The 10,585-nt window shown below is 45.6% G+C and overlaps 2 protein-coding genes across 2 annotated transcripts; one reads left to right on the forward strand and one right to left on the reverse strand.

The window, feature by feature from the left end:
• Positions 1-3,261: 3,261 nt before the first annotated feature.
• LOC133907657 (beta-amylase 3, chloroplastic-like) lies at positions 3,262-6,415 on the forward strand. The gene is made up of 4 exons (XM_062349727.1): positions 3,262-3,885; positions 4,820-5,030; positions 5,163-5,273; positions 5,373-6,415. The coding sequence occupies exons 1-4, from the start codon at positions 3,362-3,364 to the stop codon at positions 6,168-6,170; spliced, it is 1,644 nt and encodes a 547-aa protein (XP_062205711.1). The 5' UTR covers positions 3,262-3,361; the 3' UTR covers positions 6,171-6,415.
• A 449-nt stretch (positions 6,416-6,864) lies between these two features.
• Positions 6,865-10,585, reverse strand: LOC133907658 (metacaspase-1-like). The gene is made up of 5 exons (XM_062349729.1): positions 10,073-10,585; positions 8,318-8,648; positions 7,581-7,701; positions 7,227-7,442; positions 6,865-7,103 (listed from the first exon to the last, which is right to left on the reverse strand). The coding sequence occupies exons 1-5, from the start codon at positions 10,395-10,397 to the stop codon at positions 7,044-7,046; spliced, it is 1,053 nt and encodes a 350-aa protein (XP_062205713.1). The 5' UTR covers positions 10,398-10,585; the 3' UTR covers positions 6,865-7,043.

A 10,585-nucleotide genomic window follows, 5' to 3' on the forward strand; every position in this document is an offset into this window, starting at 1 on the left:
AACACTTTGTCTAGACCTATCCAGTGGCGGATTGTTTTCATATGAAAATCAAAGAATGTTTCTAGGGTATTGTGGTTTGTGTGGCAAGTTATTTTAATCTTAAGGCATGGTTTGATTTATGATGCTCAAATGCTACCACTTCTCGTATTTGTTGTAACTAGTTTCATTTGTTGTGATGTTGGACGACAAGAGATGCTTTTTGCGGCTTGTCTTGGAAATCTAGCAGTTATGAACTGTCTGTCATGGAAAATCTATCACGCCCTCTCCCTTTCCTTTTTTTCTTGTCATTTATATGGAAAATTTGAACCCTTTTTGTTGTACTGTTTATTGATGAACTTTTCTTCAAGTGATGATGATGACGAAACACTTGAAGTTGCACGGAATCAACTGGAGGTGATGCAAGAATATGGTATTCCACTCAAAATGTATTGGCTATATGTAACTTTGACATGAGATTCACCTTTGTTGTCGCGGAATGGCCAGGATCAGTGCATGACATGAGAGTGTTCGGTGATGCTATACACAAATGGGACAACAAGTTCCCACATCCTCCACCAGGTAAACTCACTTGTTGCTATCTTATCTCACTTGTTACATAGTCAAATTTATAATGTTCCTTTTTAACAAAATTCTAATGTTCTATTTTTTTTAGAAAATTTTTATCTTGTCGATTCGGGCTACCCTAACCGAGCAGGTTATCTTGCTCCATACAAGCGGACGAAGTACCATTTACCAGAGTTTCGATAAGACCCAAAACCAAGTGGGAAAAAGGATGTATTCAATTTTTTACATTCATCTTTTCGCAACTTCATCGACGTTCATTTGGTATTTTGAAGATGAAGTCGAGGATTTTGTTGGATTTACCATCTTATCCAATAATAACGCAAACCAAAATAATACTTGCATGCATGGCCCTCTATAACTTCATTCGAGAAAGTGCAATGACGGATGCAGACTTTGACATGTGTGATCGTGATGAAAACTACATGCCAATCCTGATGGCCTCTTCATCCCAACGAAGTGGTGCTAATAATCATTTAGGTGACAAAGATCGGGACATGAATGTCTTACGTGATAACCTTGTTAATGCTTTATTTATTATACGAGAGTGATTGTGAGAGGCTATTTGTATGGATAAATATTTAAATTTGTATGAAACATAAATCTTTTATGGTTTATGGCTTATGAACCATAAATCTGTATGAAATGGTGCGATGACAGGTAACACTAGTGTTTGTTGTTTTCATGTAACCTAGCCATTGTCTGCATTTCCTTCGTTGGCCCTACCTTCCACCTCCCCTTTGCTTTGCTTGCGCTGCTGAAAGAGGTTTCAATATGAGAGCAAAGCCATGTGTTTGCCTCTGCTGTGTGCAATGCAAGAGAGGATAGATGAGGCACTATTTATCGTGAAGCTGAGAGTCCAGAACTGAGGACAACTGACATGAACAGGAAATAAATGGATTCACTATCAAACAGCAGCAACAGAGAATGTGTCAACTTGGTGCCAAAAAAATAGTACTAAAGCTATAGACAATTAACACCCAAAATTAATAATAAGCCAGCTTATAATCTAAGGATCTAAACAACCTCTAGCTTTTAACAATTCACAAGCTATAAGCCAGCTTTCTATAAGTTCTAACTGATCCAAACAGGATCTAAGACTCATCTCCGAGTGACTAGGCTTTTGTCGGTAGTTTATTTTTGCTGCTGATCATGTTGATCAGTAAGAGTAATCAGATCGGATCCCATCGCATCACATCGCATGCCATATGGGAGGAGAATGCGAGTAAGCTGTGGTATAGGATTAGGATCTATCCGATCCGAATGCCTATTTTCTTCTTCTTCAGTGAGACCCACGTTTTTTGCTGGGTTGAGCTCGAACGATACAGCAGCTAATCCACACAATAACATTCACATTTTATTTCATAGTTTCTTTTTATGCCACATATTTTCTCTCATTGCTTCTTTTCAGAAAACCAAAACGTACTTCTTTTTAACAAATCAAAATGTATTTTCACGAAATATTTGAAAAAGAAAAAAATGAAATTGAGTACTGTGCCACACACGTTGTCAAGTAGGACATGGATTCATCCGTGTCCATCACTGGTCACGCCGTGCCAAGACAGGTCATGGTTCGCATTTTCGCAACCATGTCGGTCATCACGTCCTTCGACCGCCACCCACACGTCCCGTCTCGTCTCCAGACGGATAATACTTTTCTTATCCCCTCGCAGCCACGTGCCGACGTGGCTTGCCGTTCAACATAAAAAATAATCCTCCGATTACAAATACTTATTATTAAGTATTTACTGTGGCAAATTTGATCATTCGTTTTTAAAATAGTATAAATACTTAAAACTTTTATATTATTAGATTTAGCATGAAACAATTTTTATTAGTATTATATGTTTTTAAGTATCTATAAATCTTTTTAAAAAAATGTAAGGTGAAATTTACTACTGTTTATAAACGGATGAAGTATGTGATTGGGTAAGTGATTATGCAGGCAGCAGGCGTCAGGGCAGAGCAATTAGCTGGTGCCTAATGAGAACAAAAAAATTAACAAACAACACAAGGACTCCTAGATAAGATCACCAGCGCCGTCCATCGGCATGCAAAAGATTTGGACGGGATCCGCTGATGAATCATCGTCTCCAAGTACCTCGCGTCCATTTAATTAGTGCTAATCCTACTCGTTAATCATATGGTCAGTCATAAACACTCGCACCTAGTGCTGGTGAAGTGGGCTAGACGAGCCGGCCTGACACAGGCACACCGAACTACGATACGATCTTGTTAGGACACGGCTCGTCAGGCTGCAAATTAGACTGCTGTGATAGGGTGAGTGGTACGGTGGAGGCGACGAGGTGGTAAGAGTGAGGGAACATGTCACAACAGGGGACTCGGTTCCTCATACTTCACTCCGGTGAAGTTAGAGAGAAATAATATTTTGTGAGAGGATAAATAGTGTAATAGAATTATATAAATATATCGGTTATTGTACTATCCTATCAAATCTGATTCATTTATCTTAAATCAACTGTCCACAGCTAGTTGATTTCCAGTGAAATCAGATGATCTCATTTCCACAATAGGATGATAAAGCGGATCAAACCGTGTCAACATATCGTACTAAGATCTTATCAAAGCGTGTTAATTTGTCGTGCCGTGCTTGGGCCGGACCGAAATCCAATTGCTAGTGCCGGTCGCACCCGTCGCCATCACACCGGAAATGCTCTATATATAGGACCACCCCCCTTACGATTCCTCTCAAAATTGTTCAGCCTTAGCTTCGCACACGAGTTGATTCACTCGATTCAAAAGCCTCTCTCACTCTCTCTCGTAGCCTTGTTCATTAGCCATGGCGCTGACGGTGCGTTCCTCCACGTCGTTCCTGTCGCCGGTGGACCCCTCCTCCAAGCTCCTCCACAAACCTGGCGGCGACGACGCGGTGCCTTCTCCCGCCCACGCCGCCGCGCCGAGCTGCAGGCTGCGCCTCGTCGGGGCGGGCGCGGCGGCGGCGCCCGCGGCGGAGCGCGCGCCGGCCGAGGCCGATCTGCTGCACGGCGGCGGCGCGGGGCAGACACACGGTCGGCCGCGCGGCGGGGCGCCGGTGTACGTGATGCTGCCGCTCGACACGGTGAGACCGGGGGGGCAGCTGGGCCGGGCGCGCGCGGTGGCGGCGAGCCTGATGGCGCTGCGGGGCGCCGGTGTGGAGGGCGTCATGGTTGACGTGTGGTGGGGCGTGGTGGAGCGAGAGGGGCCCGGGCGGTACGACTGGGAGGCCTACGCCGAGCTCGTGCGCATGGTGGAGCGCGCCGGCCTCCGCCTCCAGGCCGTCATGTCCTTCCACCAGTGCGGTGGCAACGTCGGCGACTCCTGCAAGTAAGATTCGTTTCATTTCATACCCTTGCTCTGTGCTCTAGCAGTAATCACGAGGTTAAATTTGTTGCGAATTATTCGGAGCTCATGAGTCATGATGCTTCAGAGTGATTCTGGTTCGATGTTGAGGTTTTTTAGGAGCCAATTGCTGTTCTAAGCTTCAAGGGGATGTCAAAAAAAATATTTAAAAAATTAGGTGAACAAGTTAGTGTCACGGGGTTACCGGTGTCGGGATGTGTGTATAAAAAAAGTCAGTTACACATAGAATTGAGTTTAAACTATGTAGATAGAGATAGAGTTATAATCGGATTTGTATGGACTGCTTATAAACATTGGTTATCACCGTGTAACTACAAGAACGACAAACAGAAAAAGGATGAGCGACTGTAGTTATACCCGATAATATAGATAAGATGATTGAACCTCGTTTAAATTATCATGTTTTGGTATCGTTGATCTTGCGTTTGGGACATCTTAATCTAAAATTGCACCTTTTCTTCTGTTGGTCCCTTGCACGCAAGGGCATGGTATGTCCTGGTCGGCAAGCAATCCATTTAGTCCAAGTGGTTCTGTGTCTTAAGAAGACAAGTACAAGTGGAACAGGAAAAAGGTTAAATTTGTAATACTAATAGCAACAGAAGAGAAACAGAGGTGATGCTATCACAGGAACTGAAGGTCCAAAGATTAATTCCCCGATCACATGGCTGATCTCCTGATAGTGCTAACTACTAACCAACAACAGCAAATTGTGCCTGATTAAGTGGAAATATTTTGTAACAGAAGCGATTAAAGAAGGCTTAGAGTAGGCTTATCTGTGTTGATCTTGATCGACGCTCTGACTGATATTGGTGCCTGCCTAACTAACTTGGATGAGCAGAGTAAACAGTACTATCTGTGTTTGACTCTGATTGATATTGGTTGCTCTGAATTTTTGCAGCATCCCTTTGCCGCCGTGGGTGTTGGAGGAGATGAACAGCAACCCAGACATCGTGTACACGGACAGGTCCGGCCGCCGGAACCCCGAGTACATCTCCCTCGGCTGCGACACGCTGCCGGTGCTCAAGGGCCGGACCCCCATCCAGGTCTACGCCGACTACATGCGCAGCTTCCGCGACAGGTTCCGCGACTACCTCGGCAACGTCATCGCGGTAATTGTCAATTAAAACAAGCCATTCTTATCGATCGCTGAGCATTGAAACATCAATTGAGCATATGCGTGTCAAAATCTGACGATGTTAGCTGTGATCCGAGACTAAACCACTTGTGTTGCGTTGTTGCAGGAGATCCAAGTGGGCATGGGGCCTTGTGGAGAGCTGAGGTATCCTTCCTACCCAGAGGCCAATGGAACCTGGCGCTTCCCGGGCATCGGCGAGTTCCAGTGCTATGACAAGGTAGGCAACATCACGCACTGAACTATTTAGTCGTTGTTAAGTGTTGGCAATTCTTGCTGAACGTTCGCTGAATTGCTGTACGTGTTTGTGTTGGTGCAGTACATGGGGGCGTCGCTGCAGGCCGCGGCGACGGCGGCAGGGCACGAGGAGTGGGGGATGGGCGGGCCGCACGACGCCGGCGAGTACAAGCAGCTCCCGGAGGACACTGGTTTCTTCCGGTGGGAGGGCACGTGGAGCACCGATTACGGCCGCTTCTTCCTGGAGTGGTACTCGGGCATGCTCCTGGAGCACGGCGACCGCGTCCTGGCCGCCGCCGAGTCCGTCTTCGGCGGCACGGGCGCCACGCTCTCCGCCAAGGTCTCCGGCATCCACTGGCACTACCGGACGCGCTCCCACGCCGCGGAGCTCACCGCGGGGTACTACAACACGCGGCACCGCGACGGGTACGCGCCGATCGCGCGCATGCTGGCCAAGCGGGGCACCGTGCTCAACTTCACGTGCATGGAGATGAAGGACGAGCAGCAGCCGCCGCACGCCAGCTGCTCGCCCGAGCTGCTGGTGAAGCAAGTCAAGGCCGCCGCGGCGGCCGCCGGGGTGGAGCTCGCCGGCGAGAACGCGCTGGAGAGGTACGACGACTCGGCGTTCTCGCAGGTGGCGGCGACGGCCCGGGGCGCGGGGCTGGCCGCGTTCACGTACCTGCGCATGAACAAGAAGCTCTTCGACGGCGACAACTGGCGGCAGTTCGTCTCGTTCGTCAGGACCATGGCCGACGGCGGCATGAGTCCCGCGCTGCCGCGGTGCGACACGGAGCACTCGGACCTGTACGTCGGGTTCCTGGACGCCGCCAAGGAGAGGAAAGCGCCGGAGGCCGAGGGCGCCACTGCCGCGGCATTTTAGGTGGTGCACCAATGCCTGTGCGTATATACACACATGCACCATGCTGTTGTATATATGTACGATACGTACGTACCCATGTGTATGCGTACTGTATAGATGCTGGGGCTTGCAGATTACAGAGTTTTATAGGGTGTAATCGAGCAGGCAACTAGGCAAAGCAGGCAGGCATGTTCGGTACTTTGGATGTCTTCATTCCGTTCGAAACTGTTTTATTAGTATATTTATATAATGAGCAACTTAGTGACTGTTCACCGTGTCATAAATTTAGCTGAAAGAACTTTCAAGGCAATACTACCAGACTGCTACAACTTGCGCAGGCCTCTTCTGAGTGGAACGTGGGCCATTGTTTTATACTACTAATAATCAATAATAAAGGGAAGTTCTGTTTTGGGCTCAATGGGCCAACGTGTCCTAAAATCATTGATACATATAGATTTCATTTCAGTAAATTTGATACAGATTTTCAACCTATAACTTCATCCGTGCTTCATGTATGACCACTTGGCATAATCAAACCACGCAAGGATCCAAAACTCATATATGCTCTAACCCTTCAGCAGTTAAATAGCAATGATTCTCCGAGAAAAAGGAAAGAAAAAAAAAAGAAATTGCAGCAACTGAGACAGCAAATTGAACTAATGTCTTTTCCAACCGAGCAGCGAGCACTAAGCATTATGGAACTTGGAACAAGGAATAAAGTACATTCCCTCGTACTGGGAACATTTCAAAGGTAATCATTGTAAATACGAGTGTCAAATCCACAAGCAAAAATGTCAGCTCTATTTATGGGATGGATGCAGCACTTCCAAGTTCTAACAATGATTTGTACATGATGATAACGTGAAACGGGAATAGGAGTACATCGGACAATCGTCATAGCGAAAAGGGCTTTGCGTAGACATCAAATTGCTCGGATGCAGTAAGCTGTGGCTCCTGCAGAGCACACAAAAGCAGTCAGTACCAGCAAACAAGTTAGTAGTGCTACCAATCTGAAACGCTGAAAAGTACTTGAGCAAACCAAAAACTTTGAGATGTGTACCAAGCCCAAGAATTTACCTGTCTCAGCCCGCCAGCAGTAATGCCCCCTCCCGTAAGAAGCATTGTAATTAGCGATGTAACGGCGCCACCACCAGCACCCACTGAGTCACCTGTGTTGCGTATCGTCGAGCGCATGGAGTTCAGGATACTCCCATAGGTGGTGCCATGCCCACGTTCTATAGCTTGGATGAAGCAAAATGTCATTGCACCAGTCGAAGTGACCTTTGACAAAGCCTGATCAGAACAAATTCAACTGAATCAAATGCTAAGAACGACACTGGTCCAAGAAACTGCAAGGAAGCATGATCTGCCAGTGGAATTCTAGCTCTTAACAGACTAGCCTTATAAAGAAAGAATGAATCTAAAACTTACTGAAGTATCTGCAGAGGTCTGGTCATCGTCACAACCACTAAATGAAATAGCCTCCCCACCACTAGTGCCTTTCCAGACACCAGATCGCGGCCGGTGATCTTCCCATACATATTGCCCACTCCTGTATCGATATAGATAAGACGCCTTAACTAAAGAGATCTCTATCATAACTAGAATGTTTTATAGATGTGTGCTTGTCAGCTACACTTCAGGAGCCAAAAAAATACTGAAAGAAACATAAGACTACAATTAGCCTCCAAAAACTACAATCACTATTCTACACTAGATAAACTTTTAACTGATGCACCAGAGATAAATTAGCTGAACAGATTCATGTTGCATAGGTTACAATTATGTGTAAAAAAGATATTTGAGAATCAAAAAATGACATCAAAACCGTTGCCATTCGTTGGATATTTTATGGAAGTAATAAGAGGTCTATTAGTAGTGATACAGTTGGCAAAGAAAATATTAGCTCATTGGTACAGTGCCCAGATTGTATTTCAATAAAATATTTGAGCAGGATTCCAATATTATATCATGATGATATTAAACATCACAAGACCAACATGAGATTTGCATTAGGTTCAGCGGTAGGTAGCGGTTACTTGCAATGTTAACTTGAGATACCACGATATCACAAGATTCACATTAGGTTCACAAACAGCTCTTTATATGCCAATGAGAGAGAGAGAGAAAACGAAAATGACAAATAGACCATGCACAAGATAATTAACCTGTTCATTCTGCATAGGAAAGGCAAATCAAGTGCAGTCCCACTATGACAAGCATCAATGAGTGCATGAAGTTTAACTCCATGAGGAAGTGGTCTAACAAGCGCTGTATTTATCTCATCATCCACAATCATTCCTTGTGTCTCAAAATCCAAGGGGCAGAGGGTTTCGTCAAACCCATCAACCTCATCTCCACTGTAGTTTCTTTGTTGTGCTCCATGGCCAGAATAATGGAACACCAATGAGTCTCCAGGTTGACAACCTTGCACAAGCCAATACATGGCCATCCTTATGTTATGCTTCGTTGGAATTTTATAGGGGTCGGTTTGTTCTTCTGTAATAAAGTGACCAAATGCGTGGGGATTAGGTCTGGTTCCAAGGATTGAAGTGCAGTAGAGATTTTGAACACCAACACTATATACCAAGAAGTTTCTAACTAATAAGAACATAAATTCACCAACAATACAGGAGCCAATATGACGAAACATAGGTGGTACACGAGGACAAAGTGTAGCATTCTCGAAGTGCTTACAAACTATCAGTTTTATGATTAAATAGTTATTGCAAATGATTTAAAAACAATCTAACTCCATATGAGCAGTATACTTGAAAGAAGATGATAAACATGCAAAGCTATGAGCAGTCAGATCAAGTAAATCAATGGCTTAAAAAAGATGTTATCATCACTGAGTACTGTTCTGTTAGACCTACATATCAGACACAGAAGAATATAAGATGTCTAATATAGATAACATTAAGAACTTGTAGGTTCAATTTCGAAAATTCCGAATTGTGGAACTGTATTTACTTTTGTTAAGTTCATCCCATATTTTCCTTGCGATACCACTATCTCTTTTACAGAAATTCACTGAACCCATACTTCACATAACCAACTTAATTGTCTGAACTGTCCGCAATCTGGCACATGCAATTCAGTAGATAAAATCAAAGCGTAAAAACAAAAGCTCATGACTAGCACAATATTAGCGGAAATCGCACCGTAATGACTGATCATTCTAAATGACCACGCAAACACATATTCAGCTGCTTCTTATATTTTTTTCCAAATAATTTGAAGCAAGATTATTAAATTCAGTTTACATTTTACAGGCAAGTGAGCTTCACCGGATACCCAACAAAGTCAGATGAACTATTCATTCATGTGATCCCTAATAGCTTATTATTTTAAGCTCAAATCCCCATACATCCTCTTCACATGAAGGCCCCTTTTGGCACAGCTTATGGATGGTTTCTGCTTCCCATAATCTATAAGCTGAAATAAAGTTTTAAAAAGCTAAAAAGTTAGCTTTTGATGAAATGAACTAAAAGTTGATAAGTTGGCTGAGAACAACTTTTTTGACTTTTGGTGTGCCAAGGATCTAAAAATTTCTAGTAAAAGCTAAAAGCCAAAAACCATATATAGCTTTTAGCAAAAGCTCATAAGTTTCAGCTGTACCAAACAAAGCAGAAACACGCACAAGAAAATTCATTTCGTTGACATCATTCTTCCGATTCATCAAGGTCCCAAAAGGGTAGAACGAATAAATATAACAAATGCAAGACTTTGCTCAATTCCCCTGTTTTCCCGTCATATCCCAACCCTACAAATCAATTTGCGTCACATGAACAAACCCTACATACGAGGATCTGATTCTGATACTGACATAAAGTTGACCCGAAATTTCGAACAGCCAGCCAGCCAGCCAGCCAGCCAATTCGATCGGCAGCAATGGAGGCAAGGATGAGTTGGTTACCGACCGTTGAGCATGATGATGGCGTCGTCGGGGAAGTTGAACCGCGTCATGAGGAGGTGGCGCATGCAATTGGCGTCGTTGATGCACCCCTTGAGCTCGTGCCGCGAGTACCGGTACGAGATCCCGCACACCACCGCGCGCTTCCGCCCGTGCGCCGCTGGCGGGGGCGGGCCCCACCCCGGCGCCAGCTGCATCGCACCGCGGCTCTGTTCGGCGGGAGGGGCCGCGACGTGCGTGACGGCCCCGCAGATGGCGCAGCGGATGCAGGGCGCGCCGTGCGGCAGCTGCAGCGGCGTGCGGCAGCCCGAGCAGTCGATCAGCATCAGCATCCTCGTCGCTGATCTTGGAGCCGCGTTGCCCGTGTCAACGCCGGAGACGCGCGACGACGAGTTGGGACGGGTCGCCGGCGATGTGGTGGATTCGTTGGTGCGGTCGTTGGGTGCTGGTGGATTCGGTTTGCGCGTGCGTGGCTGGCGGCCTGGTCTTCTTGTCTCGAGTTGAAAACACAGCGCCCGCG

Source organism: Phragmites australis, chromosome 24 (genome assembly GCF_958298935.1).
Source record: "Phragmites australis chromosome 24, lpPhrAust1.1, whole genome shotgun sequence".
Classification (NCBI taxonomy): Eukaryota; Viridiplantae; Streptophyta; class Magnoliopsida; order Poales; family Poaceae; genus Phragmites; species Phragmites australis.

Bases quoted from the DNA above. Each gene is read 5' to 3' on its own strand.
- LOC133907657 (XM_062349727.1), top strand. From the start codon at position 3,362: ATGGCGCTGACGGTGCGTTCCTCCACGTCGTTCCTGTCGCCGGTGGAC. The intron at 5,031-5,162 runs GTAATTGTCAAT...GCGTTGTTGCAG, and splicing joins ACCTCGGCAACGTCATCGCG to GAGATCCAAGTGGGCATGGG. The intron at 5,274-5,372 runs GTAGGCAACATC...GTGTTGGTGCAG, and splicing joins AGTTCCAGTGCTATGACAAG to TACATGGGGGCGTCGCTGCA.
- LOC133907658 (XM_062349729.1), bottom strand. From the start codon at position 10,397: ATGCTGATGCTGATCGACTGCTCGGGCTGCCGCACGCCGCTGCAGCTG. The intron at 7,702-8,317 runs GTTAATTATCTT...ATATCGATACAG, and splicing joins TTCCTATGCAGAATGAACAG to GAGTGGGCAATATGTATGGG. The intron at 7,104-7,226 runs GTAAATTCTTGG...TGTGCTCTGCAG, and splicing joins CTGCTGGCGGGCTGAGACAG to GAGCCACAGCTTACTGCATC.